This window comes from Vombatus ursinus, unplaced genomic scaffold, assembly GCF_900497805.2.
Source record: "Vombatus ursinus unplaced genomic scaffold, bare-nosed wombat genome assembly UNPS02014791.1, whole genome shotgun sequence".
NCBI lineage: Eukaryota > Metazoa > Chordata > Mammalia > Diprotodontia > Vombatidae > Vombatus > Vombatus ursinus.
The window spans coordinates 2,313,528-2,336,800 of record NW_020954569.1 but is presented as its reverse complement, the minus strand read 5'-3'; the positions used below and the strand labels follow the sequence as shown (position 1 = coordinate 2,336,800).

The 23,273-nt window shown below is 36.4% G+C and overlaps 1 protein-coding gene across 6 annotated transcripts in view; it reads right to left on the bottom strand.

Moving 5' to 3' along the window:
* Positions 1–23,273, bottom strand: part of PIGN (phosphatidylinositol glycan anchor biosynthesis class N) — a 225,864-nt gene that overhangs the window by 94,647 nt on the left and 107,944 nt on the right. For all 6 annotated transcript variants that reach the window (XM_027868736.1, XM_027868738.1, XM_027868740.1 and 3 more), the window contains one exon: positions 22,554–22,609. In XM_027868736.1, the coding sequence (XP_027724537.1) occupies positions 22,554–22,609 (56 nt within the window). The remainder of the gene's footprint in view (positions 1–22,553; positions 22,610–23,273) is intronic.

Below are 23,273 nucleotides of genomic sequence, written 5' to 3'. Positions count from 1 at the left end.
GTGTTCATCTTTAGCAAAAAGACAACTAGATGACTTCTATGGACCCTTCCATTCAAAAGATTCTATTATGATTCATACATACAGCACCAATGAAATCTTAGAGAAGAATGAAAGGGTTGATTTAATTTAGGGAACTGAAGAATGTGGGATATAAAAGGAAAAATGGAGGCACGGGTACATTAGGCAACTAGAGCGTGATAGAGGGACTATTTTTACTACATCCTCTCTCCTAGATTCTGGGGACACCCATACTTTTGACCTTGTGAGCACCTATGTTTGAACTCCTATGCTTAAGAACAGACTCTTTGATCCAATCCGTAATGGACAAAAATGACTCCCGTCACAGTGTGTAACAAAAGGGCAACCCAGTGAGTTGAGAAAGGTTTTCCAAACTTTTTTGATCATGTACTCTCATCAGCAAAAAAATTATACTCTGAATATAGGTATATTTACTTCTTTATAAATCATGTTCATAGTACAATTTCACTTATAATTATATGTTCTAAAACTTACACAAAAATAAAAATTAAAAATATTTTGAAAATACTATTTTAATGGTAGAAAAACCTATTTGTTCTCACTAAACTATTATAGTGTTTTGGTGAGAACAACATGAAAGATTATGCTTTATTATAAATCATACTTTAAAACTTTGTGAGACAGCAATTCAAAGGTCTGGTTCTAAGTTCTGTTTATTTTGATACTTGGCTTTAATGGCTGTCACAGTTGAAGAAGATACATCACAAAGACACGTAGATCCAAATGGAAGAAATGCATCGTTGGCTGTGCTTACTAAATCATGATACTCATTTTTCATTCCTATCTACCAATTATGCAAAGGTCTTTGTTGAAATTCAGCTAGTAAATTTCCATCTTCCCTGATTTCAATCAGTCATTCTTGAAGACTAATCAAATGCTGTTGCATTTTTGTATTTTTAACAAATGCGTTCAGAAACTTTTCATTTGGAAGATATTTAGAGAGGTAAAAAAAAATTATCTCTAAGTTTTTTTTAAGTGTACAGATGTGAATTTTTATAAATGATATATCATTTTCCATAAGCCAGAGCAAAGAAGATAACTATCCATGAAAAGGATATGGGCAACAGAGTCAAATGCTGTAGAGAGGTCAAGAAGGATGATGACTGAGAAAAGGTCATCAGATTCGGCAATTAAAAGATCATTAGCATCTTTGAAGAGAGTAGACAGATTCAGCTGAGTGAGGAATCAAGGACAAGGAAGTTGAGAAACTGAGAGCTTCCCTTAATGGAATTAGGGAAGTTAGGGAAAGATCAAGCTACAATAATAATAATAATAAAACACAACATAACAGGTAACAGTTATATAATGCTTTAAGGTTTGCAAAGATAGCAACCCATCAAAAAGGACTCACACTCTGCAGCTTACTGTGTACTGCAGAAAACAAAAAATGGGGGCAGAGTGGCTAAGGCACTGGTAGCACAGGGCCTGCTTGAGACTCCTGCATCAGTCATAAAGTGATTTAGGGGCAGAGGGGGTAATATGTGGGGATGCTAGGAGGAAAGACGAATTTTGTCTTAAAGATGCTTTGGGTACTGGGACTCAGTTAGGTTATAACTGCCTTAAGGGGCCAACACCTGGTGAAGCCAAAGGAGGTCAGTAGCAAAAGGCAAGGCTCAATTATAACAAAGGGGACGGTGCAGTTGTATCGCAGAGTTGTCCACGATGGATTATTATGGGGGAACATAAGATTCAATCCATCCTCGCATCCTGTGATTTGTTTATCACACATCTTTTAGGGTCATGCTACTGCCCTCCCTCATATAGCCATGGCCCCCACTTTGGAATCACTGATCTAAGGTACCAAGAAAAGTTACATCCTGCTCCAATTTTGTACTTAGTGGGGATAACGCTAATAACAGATGGGAAAGCATCTTGAAAAACTAAGTCATACAAATATGAGGTGCTATCATTATCAGAAGATCTCATTCTAAAAATACTTGAGTTGCATTATATACCTGGGCTGCATCATCTTTTTTAGCAAGGATTTTTAAAAAGATCCTGGAATTAACAATGCAGTTGAGAATACAAAATAACACATTCAAAGAAACAATAGAGTAATTAAATCAACTAACAATCATTTATTAAGTGGGCCAGGAGATGTGAAGGGTACTAATGATACAAGTACAAAAGAAAGTATACAATCAAAAACTTAGTACTGTGGTACTGAGGAGTTCAAAACTTCATGCAACAGGAGTTCAAAAGTTCATATAAAGGGAGAAATCACTAGGGATCAGAGTAGTGAGGGAAGTTTACGCGGAAAAAGTAATGGGCTCTAAAGGATGGGGAAGATTTGAATGAAAATAGTAGAGTTAGCTGGGCAATTCCAAGACTAGGTTAAGAATATGGTGAAAGCCACAGATGGAGGAGTTAGACAGTGCTGGGGATGGTGAGGCCAGTTTGATTGTGCAGGGGAAGAGTCATGCTGAAAAAGCTGGCTTTAGAAACAGAAAGACCTAGGTTCAGGTTCAATCTTTGACACATACAGATTCTGTGATCCTGGGCAAGTTCCTTGACCACTCAGTGCCAGCTGGTCACACTCTAAAACTAAATTAGCTGCATATCTGCATTTGCTGAGTGAATTACCTTATTTACCAGGTGCTCCGAGACACCAATAAAATAACAGGTCCTGCCTCCATCCCCAACCCCAAAATTAGATAAATGTGAGTTAACATTATTAGCATAAGATTTAACTCTAAAAACACCTCTAACACAGGATGAACTTGGTCTAAAGCCCTTTTCAACCATTATTTTTTTCTAGGACTTCTATGATTTTCTAACTTCATTTTTTTATCATGTAATAAAAAAACAATAGACCTTTATACAGCATTTTAAAGTTTGTAAAGGGTTTTCTTTCTCAGTTTCTCATCAATTCTCTCATACTTGAGACATATAATCCTCATCCTTCTTGGCACCTCTTCAGTACATCATACAACTGACCATCCTCTCTTTCTGGATACTCTCTTCCTCTCTTCTTGGGGTTTTAATGACACTTCCCTCTCTTTGTTCTCCGAATACTGGTCTGATCATACTTTCTCAGGTTCATTGGCATGATATCTATACCATGCCCCTACTTGGTTGGTCCAAAAGAATTGTCCTAGACTCCTCTTCTCACCTCTCCTATTCTCACCCTTCCATTATACTCCCTCACTTAGTGACCTCATTAGTTCCTATAATATATATATATATATATATATACATACATACATACATATATATGTGTGTGTGTGTGTGTGTGTGTGTGTATGTTCAGCCCTAATACCTCTTCAGAGCTCTAGTCACACATTAGTGTCTATTGGATATTTCAATCTGGATGTTCTATAAGTATTTTAAACTCAACATTTCTAAAATAAAACTCATTATCTTCCCTCCCCCCACACCCATCCCTCTTCCAAACTTTCCTATCTCTGGCCATAGCACTATTCTTCCAATTGGCTAATGTAATTAACTAATTAACTAATTTAATTAACAAATTAATTTGTTAGATATACTGTATATACATCTTGTTTCCCACCCAAAGATTGCAAAATGAGTGAAGGCAAGATTTGTTTTATTTTTGTCTTTTCAGTGTCAGGGTCTAGCACAGTGCTTGGCAAATAGATGTTTTAATAAATGCTTGTTGGTTGATTCTTTCAAGAAAGCCTCACCTTGTCTTACACTCTTACTTATTCTAAATACCCAAAATGTGTGTGTAAGGAAGAGTGCAATTTGGTAGTGGAAAATATTTTGGGGTTGTAGTCAGAGTACCTGGGTAATCCTACCTTGCTTTGCCATTTACAACTTATGTGAGCATGAACAATTCATTTAACCTCCTTGGGCCTCAGTTTCCTTATTAGTAAAATGAGGGGGTTTTATTAGATTACCTTGGAGGTTCCTTACAGCTCTAAATCTATGATCATATATAACTGTTACTTGATGGGACGATGAGGGCGGAATAAAGAATAAAAGCTAATTTTAATTCAAAATCCTGTATTTATTCCTAAGGATATTAGTCAGCCAATCCAGCTGTGGTGCTAGGTTGAGTCATCACATCTTCCTGTTCAGAGGCAGGAGACACCATAATATTTGCATTTAAAAAGATAAAAAATGAGCAGGTGGGTTGACACTTAAGAAGTGCAACCATTAGTATATATACGATGCCTTTTGTTAGGTTTTTTATCTACATGCCTTGAGAAAAAGAATTATTTTAAAACAAAATTTATTTCAATATGGCATAATAATAATCACATTTATAAAACCTCTTAAAGTCTGCAAAGCACTTACACAGATCATTTGATCCCCATCTTATGAGGAAGGTATTATAAGTATTATTCCCATTTTCCAGGTGAGGAAACTGAGATGCCAGGGAGGTTTAGCCACTTGCTAGAAGGGTCACACAAGTAGAAGTTTTCTAACCCACGTCTCTTCTGACTCCCAAGGTCAGTAGTTTGTCCACTATAGTAGGCATAAGAATTTTTAACAGTAAAATGTAAATAGCTCTTATGAATTGTTCCTCCTAGTCAAATTAATTCTAATCCAGCTCAAGAAATAAATATGGACCATGGACATTTCAAAAAAGGCAAAAATTCTTATATACTTTGAGAAAAAAATATCTATCTTGTTCTATTCCTTCTTAAGAATGTGGTGTACTTGAGAGTACAAACTACTTCTGGACATTACATAATCTGTTTATGGTACAAAAAGAATAAATAAGGAAATGGAAGGGTAAGAGAAATAGTAAAGAAACTCCTGCCAGGTAAATTATCAGAAAGCCAGGAGGGCTTGACAAGGAAGATCAGAACAGATGGGGTCAATGAGAGATCAGTAGGAGGGGAAAGAAATTCTACTCAGAAAATACTGCGTAAGTCCTCTAGAGGAAACTATTTTAGCTCTGGTTGGATGAAAGGACAGGGGGAGCCTCACATGAGACAACTGAGGTTAAGAGAAAACTTTAAGAAAGAGGGAGGAAGAGTTCCTTTCAACTGAAGGAAAAGCAAACCTCATTATCTTCTGCATTACCAAGGATTTGTCTCTGATTCAAATGTATAAATGCTCAAATACTTGAGTTTTCCCTCCTAAAGTTTATCATTTGAAAGTAGGTGCATTTTCTTTGAAAGCTTCTAGACCATTTCCACATTTATTGCATCATGGTTTTATTTCATATAGTTGGCAACAAGCAGTGCAAACTGAGAGAAAAAAACAACAAAAAATTTCTCATACAGCTCTTTATAGTTGGTTTTAAGTTGTTAAAAGCTATCTCTGAGAAATATTATATATCAGTAAATGTTATTTGAATGATTTCTCTTCATTCTCTGCAACATTCCTGCAAGTAGAGCAACAGGAACATTAACAACGTGATTCCGGAGGATAGATGATGATCTCTTCTCCTCACCTTATAACAGATAGGTGATGGATTCAAGATACACAACAAGATATACATGTCTAGATATGGATGGACAATGTAAGAATTTGTTTTGCTCAACCGTGCATATCTGTTACAAGGGTTTTTGTTTTTCTCTTTTCAGTGGTAGGTTGGAAGGAAAAGAAAATAAAATGCTTGTTAATTGAAAATTAAAATGTTTTAAATCCTCTATCTTTAACCAATGACTTATGGCTACAAACATGGACTTTTTACTCATTGGCCTATACAATGATCTCTTGTCATTCCCTTTTCCTTCCTTTTCCCTTAATTCTCCCTTCTTCCCTCCTCCTTTCCCTTCAACTCATTTCCTCTTTAAATCCAGTGGTATTACAGAAACAAGCAACAATACTGGTTGCTGATCTCCCTCAGAAGTGCAAGATGTGAGTCGTCAACACTGATAACCAGGAGAGAGCTTCTATTTCCACCATTGTGACTTCTTCGAAGGAATCTGGAAAAGCCTACCCTGCTCTGAACATCCTCATTTGTAGGAAGCAACAGAAGCAAACACTGCATGTCCCAGTTACTGTTTCTAAACCATTCGCTTCCTTTCTATGGGCCATCCTCCAACATCGCCATTCACCCTAAGGGACAGGCAAAGGAGGTCTGCGTCTCTACTTGAGCTTCTCTTAACTTACCTCACAACTATTACCTTCTTACCCTTACCTGAACTTAGACCCCTAAGGTTCGGTGTATTCAACTGACTTAGTGACATTTACCAAATGTCACTTTCCCTCTACATCAATGTGTTGAGGAACAGATATGAATAAAAACATAACAGATTATTCATCTGAAGTGTAACAGATATCCAGAAATCAAAGTTCATAGGGATAATTTCACTCACTGACCATTAAAAAAATAAGTACTGTGTTTTGATAAAAAGTACCCTTCTATAGGCCCTGTTATTGAGGAGAGCTGCTGGACTGTCCTTGGAAATTGTGTGATGCTTTTAATGAACCCCTGCTTCTCCCTAAAACAAAGGCCTCTATCTTTAGTATCAGTATTCTTCCGGTCAGGGACAGAATGCGGCATTTGAGAGGAAGTGGGCCTCAGAGTCAGGAAGATCTGGGCTTAAGACCCGTCTCTGACCCACACTAACTGGCTCTGTGACCCTGGGGAAGTATTTAACTTCTCAGGGCTCTGCGTAACTCTCTAAGACTGTTAAGTTGCAGAGAAGGCGCATTAACCTATAATAGTTTCAATCCCTGTCGTTATCTCTAATTCTTCCTGTCATGCTGTATGACTGGAAGTTAAAGTAAATCACATTCTCTGAAAATTAAATTTACAGGGCACCCAAAGGGAAATGGAGAGATATACAGTGGGTATGAATAGACTGAAACCTGACAAATGCAGAACTGTGCAGGAGAAGCTGCATCAGAGGTATTTATGACTGGAAGGGGATACAGGCTGGTCACACAGTCAAAATGGCTGATATAAATAATAGCTAGCATTTATATGGTACTTACTCTGTCCCAGGCACTGTGCTAGGTGCTTTGCAATTATTATCTCACTTGATCCTCACAACAATCCTAGGAGGTTGCAATTATTATCTCTATTTTGTAGATGATGAAACTGAGGCAAAGAAAAGTTAAGCAACTTGTGCTGGGTCTCAGAGCGAGCAAATGTCTGAGGCAGGATTTGAACTTAGGTCTTCCTGACTCCAAACATAGCTCTCTATCCACTGTAACATCTAGCTGCCTAGGTAATCAAGCTGCCTTGATAATCAATAGGCAGCCCCTATGTTACACAGCAAAGCAAGGAGAGAGCAGGTGATAATAAAGAATTGGAGGATAATGAGCATCTAAGAAATCCCAAAACCACAGAAGTGCAAAGGTAAAAGGCGTACTTAAAACATATACTTGAGAACAAATAATTTCAAAAGGGGAAAAAATCTGTCCTTCTTTTAAATCTATACCCTTGGCTAGTATATTCATTAACACAGTGCCCTTCCCCCAGGTCCAGACAAATATTCTAGAAGGTTCAGCACCAGCTGGAAATTGAGAGAAACTTTCCATAGAAAGCAATACTTCACAAGGAATGAATCTCATTAGACCAATCTCTTTTTAAATCTTTTAGGAGGTAATTTTTTTTTTACAATTCCATCGTCCTTACTCTAATCTCTGATACGAGTATCTCCACAGTGCATCCATGTGTACAGTGGAAAAGGATGAATCTGAATTCACAGGACCTATGTGTGAACTGCAACTCGCTACGTGTGTGACTCTGAGTAAGTCTAAGGTCCCCATATATATATATATATTTATTTATTTATTTATAGCTATTTACAGTTCTAGATATATGATCTGTGACCTGGCACTGTAGTGGAGAGAAGGATATTTACCTCTACTAAATTCCTATTCTGATATCTCATGGTGCGTGGAGGTGACCCTGTGTGACTGGAGGGTACACCAGGAAAGAGAAAGTCTTGTTAGACCTTGCCAAGATGCAAAAGCTTTGAATACAGGCCTAGCATCAAGCTGGCTTTGTCTGTTGTCAGAGAATCAGTCTAGCTGATTTTGGAGAAGCTGGTCTCCAGAAGGTCAGTCACCAAGTAATGAATTTCTTTCTTTTTTTTTTTTCCTGTTTGTTTGTCTGTTTTTGGTGAGGCAATTGGGGTTAAGTGACCTGCCCATAGTCACACAGCTAGTAAGTTTTTTTTTTAATGTGTCTGAGGTTGGATTTGAACTGAGGTCTTCCTGACTCCAGGACCAGTGTTCTATCCACTGCGCCACCCAGCTACCCCATAATGAATTTCTTGGCCAAAGAAAGTCACTCAACATTGAAGGGCTGTGGGCAGCTAGGTGGCATAGTGGATAGAACACAGGCTGTGGAGTCAGGAGGACCTGAGTTCAAATATGGCCTTAGACACTTACTAGCGATGTGACACTGGACAAGTCACTTAACCCTGATTGCCTTCCCCCAAAACTAAGTAAATGCTTCTTAATCTTAAAAAACAAAACAAAACCAAAAAAAACCAAACAAACCCCAAATCAAAACAAAACAAAACAAAAAACATCAAAGAGCTGTGATCTGTATGGGCAAAATATCCAGTTACATTGGTGAAACTAAGAATCAAGAAAAACATCAAACTACAAATAAACTTTAAAGAAGAAAAACAAAATATTAGTAAAAGGATAAAAAGTCTATTTATTCAATATTTTTCATTCATTTAAAATTCCTTCAATAGCAAGAAACCCTCAGTCTTTCCATCAAGCTCTAAATGGAAAGATGAAAATGGTATCTCATGGGCTACATTTTCCTTTCCTAAACTCTAAGAAAAATATTAGAAGATGGAGGTATTTTGGCATTTGAAAAATGAAAGATAAAATTGTCATTCTTTGTAATTGTATAAAAAAGATCTCATTAACCAGACCCAACATTTTCCCATGACTGAAGGATTTATGATTTAGAGGTGAGGAGAATACATTTAATTTATTTTAATTTATTTTCTATTTTAATAAAATGACAATAAATTAAATGCCCTAAAGATTATGAGATTGGTGAAGAAAAAGGAAGGCTCACAACTTTTAAAAGTATTTTTGATAAATATTCTAAAAATCCTATTAGAAATGAGCCTATTCACCTTGCATGTGCCTTTATAGTAGGAAACATGATTCTAATTTTATGAAGAACCAAAATTCATTTGCTACAATTTAAATATATGTATTTCAAGTCTCCATCTAAATGTTATGATATAGATATAGTAAATCAGAGTTTTGTTCTCTCACATAATTTTTTAAAATAGTATTCTCTGCTACTAGGAACAAAATGTAACATTCCCTATCTTTTTCCACTTTCCTTTAAAGAATTTCACAGATTCACCGTCTGATTCTTCTTCTACATTGCCAACTTTATTAATCCGGAGGCTATTTCACTCAGCTCTTATAAGGTTCACAAGGTTTTGCTATCCACACCCACCTCCCACCCCAAACCCCATTGGACGCTTTTCCAAAAATAAACTAATTTTTGCTGCATTTGTTAGTTTTCCTCTCAGACTGTGGCAGATGCTTCTTGAATCCTCTGCCTAGTCGCTCATCTCCACCTGCTGGCTAAAGTTGGTAAATGCAGGCCTAGCCCCAATGTTCTTCCAACCTATCTCATTTCTGGTAGAAGTTTCAAGTAGGAGTCTAACTCCCCATGAAAAAGGAATACATTATTCTTTCCCGTGCATAAAAGGTAAACTGAAACACACAAAAGAACCACTTTCAGATAATTTAATGCACATTTTGAAGTCATAGTAACATGTCTGAAAGTAAATTAAAATAATCAACTTAGGATTCCATGTTTCTCTGACCTCTTTTGAATATAATTCACAATGTCAACACTACCTGCCCTTTAAGGATTATTTTAAAAGCTGACGGATGACAGCTTTTGGGAGTATTTTTGTAGTAAGTAGGAGCATTTGGATCTTTGGCATATATTCTTGGCAGGTATGTGAGGCTTCTACTTTTCCACTTGCCTCTGGGTATGTCAAATGCTTAGGTTATTAAATGTATAATACATTCTCAGTACCGCCTTTTAAAATTCATGATTAATTTCACTGTGGCAACACCTCCCTTTATGTAACAGCCATGTTCCTGAAAAGCTGTATAGAAATAAAATTTAAAAAAAAACAAATTATATTTTAAATGCATTATGGGAGCTCATTTAAATCAACTCAGAGTTGAATCCTTTTGTAATACAAATATGAATCTGCCATTTTATCTATTTTCTAAATTTATATTTTATATGTTCATTTTTTAAAACGAGTAGCTATTGAGTGCCTACTATGTACAAAGAAGCAGTTCTCAAACTTTTTGGCCTAGGATCCCTTTACACTCTTAAAAATTATTGGGAGCATTCCCCACCCTGCAAGAAGCTTTGTTTATGTGCGTTATATCTATTGATATTTGCTGTATTAACAATGAAAATAGTTTCGACCTAGCAGACCCCATGGAAAGGTCAGGGTTGCAAACCACACTTTGAGAACCACTGCTCTATGGTATACAGTATCATCACAGCTACAAAATTAACTGAGAAGTATAGAGAAGATCCTGCTTTGACATGATTTAGTAATGTTTCTTGTTGCCTTTGAGCATATGATGAAAACAATTCTGTTAACTTCAAGCTATTCCTTAGCGGCAACTTTTCTATATATCTGTATTTCACATATGGTGAGAGTGTCAATACTGATTCTGTTAAATTCTTACAGTCATGCATCAACTTGGTTACTGGACAAAGTTTAACATATCAAGAGTATGAAAATTTAAATTTCTGAAGATGGTCTAAAAATGGTGTGATTCTTAGTACCCTGTTTTGTTGTGTTTTGTTTTTTCCTGATCCTGTTACTGTCCCTGCATAAATAAAAGGAGACTGCATAGTATTAGTGGCCTCTACAAGTCCTATTCAGATACCTTATCATAAAATAAGGGTGACCTTGGATTCTTGGTGGCTATGTGTTCTACTAACTTGGAAGGTTTTGACTACAGTGCTAGAGGTGTGTGTGTGTGTGTGTGTGTGTGTGTGTGTGTGTGTATACACATATACACACACACATACACATACATATATTTCTATATAGATGGTTGACTGGGCATATCAATGAAATATATACATCTCTATATATCTGTACCTACTATCTTTACCTCTGGACATCATCTTCATACCATGCTGACTTCACTACAGCCAGTATCCTCATCTTCCTTAACCTCTCCCCCTCTCCCTTCCCCCCACTGCCTAGGACTCCACCAAGAGTTATTTCTAAGTATACAAAAATAGAAGTGGAGAAATGTGTCCTATTGCTAACTTATTTTGGTAGATGATGACCAAAAATTTTGTTGCAAATTATTCTGGCTCCATGAAAAAGTCATAATGTAAAATGCTGAGTCAAAATATGCTATTTATCCAGAAAGACTAGTCTCGATTGATTTTAGAAGAATCAGATGTGTATATAGATATGGCATATGTACAAAAGATGGCTTAGAAACAAGGAACACAAAGTCAGAAAATGAGGGGGAAAGGAAAGGCTACATGGTGTGTTAAGGCTGCCTGCTCTGGAACACAAGAAGACTGAATCAAACTGAATGAACATCCTACTAACTGAGATACTACAGCAAATAACAGGAGATGATAAAATACTAATTACCACATAAGCTCTTAACTACTTAACAGAAGAAAATGCCCTTCATTCCTCCACAGGCTACACTCTTGACTCTACATAAGAGTTTTTCATCATTCTATAGAAATCTCTTCACCCTGGAAGCTCACTCCACCCTTCAATGACTTCTTACATTACCCCTACAGCCTCTCCCTCGATTGGCTGGTTCCTCCCAGAAGCCACATTGTGAAAAGAGGCCCAAGTCACGCATGTCTTCATTCTTCTCCAGGCTATAGACCTGACTCTCCACAGGATTTTTTCTACAATGTCAATGTATCATCATCCCTCACTGCTTTTTCAGCTCTTTTTTATGTGTCCTTTCACCATTAGAAATGTAGCGCCTTATAGGTAGGGACTGTCTTTCTGTTTGGCTTTGTATCCCCAAGGCTTAGCACAGTGTCTGACAAATAATGAGTGCTTAATAAATGCTTATTGACTTGACTTGAAAAGGTAAACAGTGGAGACAGACATGGCTAAAGCTATTAAAAGGGTATAGGACATTTTGTAGATAAAAAAATCAATTGACCTCTTAATAAGCCTTTATTAAAAGCCTATTATTCTATCTACCAGAAGGTGTGCTAAGTACTGAGATTACAAAGACAAAAATAAAACATCCTTACCTTCAATCTTTAATCAATCAATGAACACTTATTAAGCTCTTCCTATGTGGCAGACATTGTGCTAAGCAATGGGGAGACAATAAGATGAAAAAGCCAGTCCCTGCTCTCAAGGAGCTTACAATCTAATGGGAGAAGATAACATGCAAACAAATATACGCAAAGCAATCTATGAAGAGGATTAATAGGAAATAACAGAGGAAAGGTACTAGAATCAAAAGAGAATAGAGAATGCTTCCTGTAGAAGGTAGGATTTTAGGTGGTTCTTAAAGGAAGCCAAGGAGGTCAGCAGTCAGAGGAGAGGAGGGAGAGCATTCCAAGCATAGAGGACAGCCAGAGAGGATGCCCAGAGCTGAGACAGAGTATCTTATTCATGGAAAAGCCAGGAGGTCAATGTCATTGGATAGAAGAGTACATTTAGGGGAGTAAGACTAGAACGGTAGAGGGAGCTAGGATATGAAAGACTTTGAATGCCAAATAGAGCATTTTGCACTTGCTACTGGAAGAAACAGGAAGCCACTGGAGTTTACTGAATAGGGAGATGACATGATGACATGATGACCTGTACTTTAGGAAAATCACTTTAATGACTGCGAGGAGGATGAACTGGAGTGGGGAAAGACTTGAGACAGGGATACCCACCAGCAGACTAATACATTAATCAAAGCATGAGGTGATGAGGACATGCACGAGAGTAGTGGCAGTGTCCAAGAGTAGGGGGCACTCACATTCTATAGTGGGAGCTAACAACATACACACACACATATGTGTGTACATATATACAAAATAATTTCAATATAAATTTTTTTTGGTGGGGAAGAAAGGAGGCACTAGAAACTAGGGGGATTAGGAAAGGCCCCACATAGCAGGTAGCATGGGATCTGAGCTTTGAAGGAAATTAGGGATTCTATGAGGTGGGAGGTAAGGAGGCAGTGCATTTCAATTGTGGCAGAAAGCAAATGCAGAAAGGAAAAATGTTATGTGGGAAGAACAAAACAAATGCTTAGAGATGGGGTTTAACCAAGGGCTGACAATCTTTCAGCAGTCAAGACTCTTTTCATTTCAGTGAGTAGGGAGTAGAGGAGGGAGGAGGAAGAGCTGGTTTACAAGGAGAGAAGGAAATATGCACTTGCTGCCAAACTAAAAGCAGGGGGAGTAGCATGAACTAATAGTGCAGATGAGGGTGTTGATGAGAAGTGACCTGGGGTACCCTTTGACATACATGTAGGGTGCCTACACCTGTAGCTAACTGAGAAAATGTGTTCTTTGTTTTTCTAGGTTTCTCCCACTGCCCACTTGCATATCTAGATGACAGATTTTTAAATGAATTTCATTTACTGTATTCTTGAAAATAATTATACTTCTTAATGAAAACATTGGCAAATGAGAACCAGGAGAACAGTATACACTTAAATGATTTACATGAAAGTAACAGCTTAAGGTAACTGAACTTAGGTTAATTTTAATGACCAATTCTGGTACTGGAGAACAGGTAAAACACACTTTCTTCCTCCTGGTACATGCAGAAGAGGGGGTAGAAAGGAGAAAGAGCAGGGAGGAGGGGGGAGAGGGGAAGCAGAAGCATAAATAAAGTGTCAGGGGAGCTCGATTTGTTGGTCAGTTTGCTCAGAGGGTGTGTGTGTTGTTTTGTTACAGAGTAGAATAAAACAAGGAGGGCTGAGAAAATTAATATGTCACAGGGTTAATATACTACTATGATGAAAAAAAGGTAGTATTAAAACATGAAACTAAAATTGAAACTACTAGAAAATGGGTAGAGTAACATATGGATACTTTGCCAAGCCAAAGAACACCTGCTCTACCCCTATTCAATGATGACAGCTACCAAAGTTTTAGAACACACTAACACCATAGGACCTGCGCAGAAAACTCAACTCTTCAATTACAGTAGAAACATCATGCAGATCCTGGTTTCTACCTTGAAGAACTTAAATTCTATTTCTCAGTTTAATTTATGAATTTTAAATGTTGAAAGCCCTTAGAAATGTACCAATAAATATTTTTCCTCTACGATAATATTTCCAAAATGATACTGAATTCCTTAAGAATGATTTTACTTCATCTTAATTCCTAAGTGATCTTTTATTTAAAATATGATGTTGCAGCTCCTTTTTACTTGTAGTAATCACAGCAGGTAATAAATACCTCTCTTGATCACATTCTATTTTCAAAGACTTCTCTTTTGGATTCACAGTTTAGGGTGATTCTGATCTAATTTTCTGAACAGCGACGGAAAAATAATTCCTTAGAGCAAATAGGCAAATCCTAAAGATTGTAGGTAAAGATATTTTGAATTATAGCTTCTGTCAGATTAGAAATAGGGTTGTTTGACACTCAGCTTTTATTAATAGTACCACATCAATCTTTTTAGAACCAAACACAAGCGATTTTGCTTGGTACATTTTAGTAGAACAGGGAGTCACTTTTTTCACTAAAGAAAAGGTTTATATCCTGCTCGGTGCGCAGAATATGAAGGCTTTGTTGTCTATATCAGAATTTTCACTACCCATTCTCCAGAGAATAATTACACCAAAATGGTGTTGCTATAGTAACTTTTAGAGAAAAGGATCATACTCTGGAAGGGCCCTTAAAAATCATCTAGTCCAACTCTACAGATGAGGAAGAGGAGGGAGTCAAGGCCTTACAAAGGTTAAATGACTTCCTTAGTTCTATAACTCCAAATTCAGTATTTTTTCCATTACTTTCTACTCTCCAACAGCTCCTATGAGAAAAGACTCTTACGTGTTTCAAACCCTTTTACCTGTTAGATAATCCAACATACATAAGCATTTAAAAAGTCAAACTGAATTTTCAGCTTTAATGCATTATATGTTTTAGCAAAAAATAGCTCTGAATAAGCAAAAGATTATAATTCTTGGTACATCAGAATTAACTGAAAGTGTAATAAGATTGCAATAGCCTTGGTATGTAGCCACTATAGTACTTCAACAAAATGGGCAAAGCTTTTTACCGAAGCATAAAAAAGTTAATCAACAATCCTGTTTAAGATTTTGATATTTGTAAGGTTATTAAATCAAATAGGCAGAAAATTGTTTTTGCTTCATAGTGTAAATTAGTAATCCTAGGAGAAAAAAAAACAAAACACTCTCAAATGTTACCATCATAATGAACTGTATCACTCAAGAATAGTCAAATGTGTATGGAATCACAAAATCTGAGACAGGGGAATTTATCTAGAGATAATCCAATCAAAGTAGTATAAGAATAGGAATTCCCTCTGTAACATAAGGTATGGGAAAGTAGTCATTTAGTCTCTACAATCTCTCCTCAAAGAAGTCCCATGAAGAGGAACTGTCTTCATCCTAAGGCAGCCTGGGTCACTTCTGGAAACATACTTGTTTGAAAAAATTTCTGCAGCCTGAGCTAACTCCTGACTCCCCTGTAATTTCCAAGTTGATCCTTTGAGATTTTGTTGTACAGAAAACTGCCCCAAAATTCCAGCGACAGAAAATGTATTTTGAATTTCTTTGGACAAACCACGCACTCTGCAGTGTCAGAAGAGAGAAAATGTAATTCTAACTTAATCAGAACAGGAGTGACTGAAGAGACTGAGAAATAAAACCCTGCTTATTAATATAATGCTTATATATGAAAATGTACTTAAATTATGGAGGCAGCTGGTGGTTAGTGGACAGAGCACTGGGCTTAGAATCAGGAAGACCTGAGTTCAAATCTGGCTTCAGATACTTCCTAGCTGTGTGACCCTGGGAAAGTCACTTAACCTCTGATTGTCTGACAAAAGGATCTACTGGATCCACTGGAGAAGGAAATGACAACACTCCAGTATCTTTGCCAAGAAAATCCTATGGACAGTTGGTCCATAGGGTCATGAAGAATCAGGCATAACTGATCAACTGAACAACGCTTAAATTACTAAGAAGAAATCTGAATTATATGTCTGATTTACCCACAAAAAAAGGTTCAACAAAACCAACAATTCAGTACTAATAAATTGTTTCTCTGGCATGTCTAGAAAATAAGAAATAAGCAGAAATAACCAGACAATAGTCTGCTAAGAGAGGGGCATACCTAACATCTGGACATATAAATATCAACTCCTGAGGGCCAAAGAGAACTTTCAGGCTTTGGAACAAGCCTCCCCTGCAGCACTGTAGCAGAGATGAGGTTAGGTATACAGTACTCTTCTTTCATACCAAAAGCAAATAGTGCAAATGAGACAGAGAATTTCTTATTGTCCATTATGTCAGGAAAAAATCAGAGATGCATTGTGAGGTGACATTTGGTAGCAATGATGCTTATCTGAAGGATCAGAAAACCCACTTGCAAAAAGGTTATTAACTGAAAAATTTTGAAGAAAATCATGTTGTATTGTGCATATACACAACATCTGTAATTGCATCTGCAGTTATAGGCAGATCTTCAATACCACTGATGTTCATAAGGATGACTGTAGGTCATGTACAGATAAATTATTTTCCATATATTCTGTTTAAGAAGGAAATGGTATAATACAATTTGTGCAGATTTCCATCAAAGTTAAAACAAAATTGTTGTGGCACTTTAAATTCTCTATAAAACTTAGTTATCTCAAGTAGCTTATTGAATGCTTCTTCCCCTGCAAATAACATTTAATGTGACCACTCACTCATCAATTAAATTATAGTTGACTGAAGGCAGCAAATATTAAGACTGTATCATTTGTCATGTCCTTGGCACTACAGAAGATTGAAACTTTAGAAAAGACATAGGTCACGCCTTTAAAGAAACTAAGTCAAGTTTGAGGATATGACACATATATAGATAATCATCACATGAAGAATAGGATGATATAATGGAAAGATCTTTGAAGATGGAGTTTAGAAAAAATGGATTTGAGTCCTGGCTCTAGCACTTACTAGCTGTGTCACTATGCGTAATTATGTCACTTAATCTTGCTTGAGTTTGAGTTTTGACCATTAATAAAGTGGGAATAATGATATCTGAACTACCTATGTGATGATGAAAGGATTTTACAAACCTTAAAGCACTGTATATTTTTGAGATTCAGTTTCATAGCTGTGGGTACTCCCTCCACCAGTACAGACTGGAGCCCCTCTAGAACTCATCTAGTAGTCTTCAAAAGATGCTGGGGTGAAAAGGGTCATTGTTACATGATCAAACTGTGAGTTGCTCAGACATTGGCTAAGTTGTTCCTTGGGTGATAAATATCCATACTGAGACTGGACCGGTACTCAAATCCTTTCCATCTTGGTAGGATCTGACATAACTTTTGTTTCAATGGCTTAGCCTTTGAAAACCTAGTTCATTTCTACATCATGGTGAGGTATCAGAGTAGAACACTGATGAAGGAGTTATAATAATAGAAATAATAAGTGCATCAGAGAGGTACAAAACAATATTATATGAGATTAGAGGAGTAAGATCAAGAGAGATTTCATGAAGGGATGGTTTCTGAGTTAGGATTTAGAGAGTGGATGGTATGGTAATCTAATAAGAACTCTTTTTTTTTTTCGAGGGGTGGCCATCAGGGTTCCGAAATTTTCATGTGTAACAGGAAACTCCTGTTACACCCACAGCTATCACCTGTGTCACAAAACTGCAAGGAAGGGTAATGCCAAGTTGTAAAAGGTCTTAAATGCCAGGTGTGTGAACTATACTAGCAACTATACAGCAAACTACTGAAGATTTCTTAGAGGAGGAATAGAGGGTCAGACCTCACCATAAGCAAGAGATAGCTTGGCAAAGCTATGACAGACAGGTTAGAGGGCAAAGAGAGTAGATTCAAGATCTTATTACGAAGCTATTTAAGTAATCCAGAGAAGTGGGAAAGAGAAACACACTAATACAATATTGGTAGAGAAATGAATTGGCCTAACTATTCTGTAAAATAATTAGAAACTAAAATAGGAAACAGACTAAATTATTCATACTTTCTGACCTGGTGATCCCACTACTAAGCATATGTGTGTGTGTATATATAAAAAACATATATATATATATATATAGGAGGCTAAAAAGCACACATAGAAAAAAACTAATAGATAATCATAACAACAAGAACATCAATAATGATAACAGGCTGGCATTTATATAGTCCTTTAAGATGTGAAAAGTATTTTATATATGTTATGTCAATTGTTCCTCACAAAATTCCAGGGAGATAAGTGCTATTATTTTCTCCCTTTTACAGAAGTGGAAACAGAAAGGTTTGGTACTTTTACCAGGGTCAAACAGCTAGGAAGTAACTAAGGCAGGATGCAAACTCAGGTCTTCCTGACTCCAGTGCTCTATCCATTATGCCACCTAGCTGCCTCAACATATATATTTTGATGTCCATCTATCTATTGATCTATCTACTGATAAACAGATACATGTGTGCACACACACATATAGTCCATGCACATACTGCACGTAGATGTATAAATGGGTACACACATACATGTACATACATGTACATTGGTTTACATATGCATATATGTTCATTCTCCACACACATATTTATGTGTGTCAACACACACACACACAAACATTCAAAGAAGCACCTTTTAAGGTAGTAGGTTTCTAATCATGTTTTGAAAATCAAGTAGGCCCCCATCAAATAATGAATGGCTGAACAAACTGTGGCATATGAATATAATGACAAAGACAGCATTGTTGGAAGAGACAATTTGGAGAAATGTGGGAAGATTTATATGAACTGATACAGATTATAATAAGCAGAATCAAAAGAATAATATACGCCACAACCATAACAATGAAAAGGAAAACAATGCTAAAAGCTATCAAAATTCAGGTCAATGCAATAATCAGTCACCTACAGAGGATTAATGATAAAATATACATTCCAACTCTCTGTAGAGAGATGATGGAAGATAAGCTGATAGATGTGGTCAATGTGTTCATTTGTTTGGCTTAACTGTATGTCTTTGTTATAAGGGAGAGTTTTATTGGAGGTAGGGGGTTGTTGGGAAGGTGACAACGACGTAAATGAAACAGAAATAATAAAAAAGGCCAGTGTCACCAGATGAAAGAAGTGGTGAAGAGTAAGAAGACTGGAAAGATTCTCAGAGGAGAAGTGACCTTACTCAGAGAAGTGACCTCAGAGGCTACCTGGCACAATCTGTCCCTGAACAAAAATCATCTCAATCTCCTAAATGAAAAATGGTCACCAAGCCTTGGCTTGCAAATCTCTAGTGAGAAGGAAACTGCTCCCTCCTGATATAGCAACACATTGTTCTTTGGGGGAACTCTGGTGGTTAGTCATGTCATCCTTTCATCAAGACTTTTTGACTCTTTGCAACTTTCACCCACTGCTGCTAGGTCTTTCCTCTGGGGCCAAACATAAGGCATCTAATCCCTCTTTGGCCTGAGGACCTTTCAAATTCTATCACAGTCTTCCCTAAGCCTTCTTCTTCTCAAAGTTAAACATGTCTAGTTCCTTCAACTAATCTTCATGGTACATGATCTGGGCTAGAAGACCTTCAGCATCTCCAAAGCCCTTTCTGGACAGGTTATCTCTCTCAACCCCTCCCAGATCTTTTCTACAACACCCTCATCAGATAGTTACTGAGCTTCTACTTGAATGCTCCCAGTGATGGAGAGTTTATCATTATTCTATGGATCATCACTTAAATCTCAGTATTGCAAATATATCAAAATTGGAGACTTGGCAATTCAACAAGCAGAAGCTGAAAGACATACCCAAAGAACTAAAGATTAAAGATTAATTCTACATCCATTTATATATACACACATACACACATACATAAACACATATATCATATATGTATATAAGAACTATATGATACATAACATGTATGATGTATGTAAGAAAATAGAAAGATGGATCTTAGAAATGATAGATAGATGACTGATAGATGAATAGGTATCAGGTAACCAAGATCTTAGTCCCCACCTGTACTATATTATCTTCCCCAAAAAGTATTTAGGAATGGCATCCAATGGCATCCATTATGTCTTCATAATGCCAAACCATTTAATGAAATTTGAAATATCCTTTTACTTTTTTTTCTAAGATGCCAGGTGTTCAGTGTTAGTAAGTCATTGCTTGAGCGATACAGGAGTTGAGAAGATTCTAATTTCAACTGCACTATTCGCTTGCTGTATGGTTTTGAAAAGGTTATCTAACCTCTTTGAGTCTATTTCCCTATAGATAAAAGAAAATAATCACATCCCTGAGCAGTGCCTACACCCACTGAGAGCCCAAATGTAATCTTTCCTTCTGGATCTCTCCCTTACATTTGTTACTAGGATTGATAAGGATGATGTCAAACAACTGCTGTAAGGAGCCAGGAAAATTGGCAGGTATCCTTTGTTTATACACGTCTATTCAATGTAGATATATGGGACCTGATTTTCTAAAAATTTTCCCTTAGAACATAAGATTCCAAGCTGGAAGGGACATTAGACACCATCTAATTCAATGCTGTCATGTTACAAACGAGAAGATTAGATGACTTCCTAAGGTCGCACAAGTAAGAAGACTCAGAGACAGTACTTGAACACAGATCTTCTGACTCCAAAAAAGATCCTATTATCTTGGATGGCAGGATGAATTAAAGAAAACTAGGGATGTTTACCTATGAGAAGAATTTAGGAAGAACAACATATCACAGAATTTTAACACCGGAAAGATTCTCAAAAGCTGTCAAATACAAGCTATAATGGATGAAGAACTTCCTCTAGAAATAATAAAAACGAAAATAAAGAGGGCCCATACTAGTGTGGTGGCAGTGGAATTAGGAAGGACAATGTAGATTTAAGAGAATAATTCCATGCTGTAGTTGCTAGAATGTAGCTGAGGTTAAGCTGGAATTCAGAACATATCTGATATGTTGTAGAAAGAAAAAGAGAAGAAAGAGGAAAACAAAATATTTAGATAGGTTGTAGGAAGACATCTGATTTCTTCTACAGACTATCACCCACTATGAAATGGAAATTAGTATAAAGTTCTTCTTAAGTCTTACCGTACAGGGTTTATTACTGGAAATACTTTGTTTATCACACTGTTTAACCTTTTGGTCCATGCTGAAGGATTGTATTATAGGTTACCTTTACAATAAGTTTCTAATGTATTAAGGAAAAGATTAGGAGCCACCAGAAATTTAAGCTATTATAAGAAAATCAATAACAGCTGAGATTAGAAGAGAAAAACATACAAACTAAAGAAATTTCAATTAAACCTTTAAGACATTTTGTTTAAAAAGAGTAAAGTGGAGAGTCCAATACATATTTGGAAGTTAGTTACATGCTGTAGCAGGAGGAAAGAACTATGATTAAACATGACAACTGGCATAAGACACACAGTCAATTCTGTATCTATAAATTGGATTTGCCAAAAAAAAAAATCTGAATGCTGATTCAAATTGTGAAAAGTGCAATTCACTGTCCCTAGTTCAGAACTGGGCAGATGGGCAGAACTCTTCAAAGACACAAATAGCCTGGTGGCAGAATCAGGCAGCTATTTAAAGTATAATTAGTTCCTTCTCCGTATATTTCCTTTTGTGCTCTATGGTTTTATGTACGTTGCTACCTGAGACCTGATGGAATTCATTTTAATATGGTCCTCAAGCTCTGTACAAACTTGTGTACAAGTCTACAATCTTTGAATAAAATTTTTAATTTCTTCCAAGATCCTATAAAGCTAAAAACTAGTAAATCCCAGAATCAGACTTTTGGCATCTGAACTGATCTAAAAAAATCTGCATCTTACATATGATAGAACTGAGGCATAGAAAGGGGAAGTGATTTGTCTAAGGTAACAAAGTGACTTAATGGAAGAGCCAGAAGTTACATAGGAACTTTGGGTTTCACAGTTCCTTTGAAAGAAATGATGTCAATAAAATTCAAAAGGCTCTTCAAAAAGGAAGATTATAGAATTATGAAAGCTCTTGAGATGGAGGGAACAACGAAGCCTATCTCATGGTTAGTAAGAAAAGTAGCTTCAACTCACTGACAAAATGATTTTTAGGATATCTAGGGTTGGCCTAATTCTGACAGAAACAAATGATAATCAATTTGAAAAAATAGATCTGCTAGAAGAAAAACGTTATTTTATCTGACTAGATAAAATCAGAACATTTACAGCCTTGTCCTTAACCTTACACTTTAATAATTAATAGCACTGGCTTGAAAGAGTTAATGCAGCTTCTAAGCTTACAAATATGGAGAACTTAGGCTACAAAACTTGGCTTATTATCTTACAAAGAAATAGAAAGACCATTATTGTAGTATTATTATAACATCAGGAAAATAGTTTCTTAGTAAACTATATTTTATTATATCAATATCAATCAGGGTAAAAAAGTCTTTCTTTAGTAGGGAATAAAAATGAAACACTTACTTAAACGGTGTAAATAAAAATGGCAGTGTGACTTCCTTTTTCTGAGTCATTTTTATCTGAAAATCAAGAACGAAAAATGATTAGGATATAGTAAATGAGAAATACATTCCATCACTTTCATTTTTAAGTATGAAAGGGAATATGAAATAGTTCTTTAAAATTTAAATACTTCAGAAATTTACAGTAAATCAACAAGCAGCCATTAAGTGTCTACTATATACCTTCTCTTCATCAAGGTCAACCTCTATACTTGTCTCCTTGCATCCCACCATCTCCTCTGACAAACTGGCCCACAATCATCCTTCCTCTTTATGCCTGCCACCCACAATATTCAATCTCTCCCAATATTTGGGCTCATTCTCTGTTGTTTACAAATATGCCCAAATCTCCCCATCCTTAAAAAAGCCTCACTTGATCCTTCATCCCCTTGAGCTATCATCATCTCTTCTCCTTTTCATAAGCAAACTCTTAGAAAAGCTATCTACTTCCATTGTCTCCACATTCTCTGTACTCACTCCCTTTTCAAACCAAATTTTGGTCTGAGAATACAAGAAGAAAACTAAACTTATTTGGAGATTTGCAACTGTTAAGATCTTACCCAGAGGTCCTTAAGATAATATTTACACTAAAAACAATCATTGAGTTGCATCCTTACTTGCTTAAGATAAAAATATTGTATCCTTACTTATAACTTTGTATATAGATGTTAAACCAGAGACA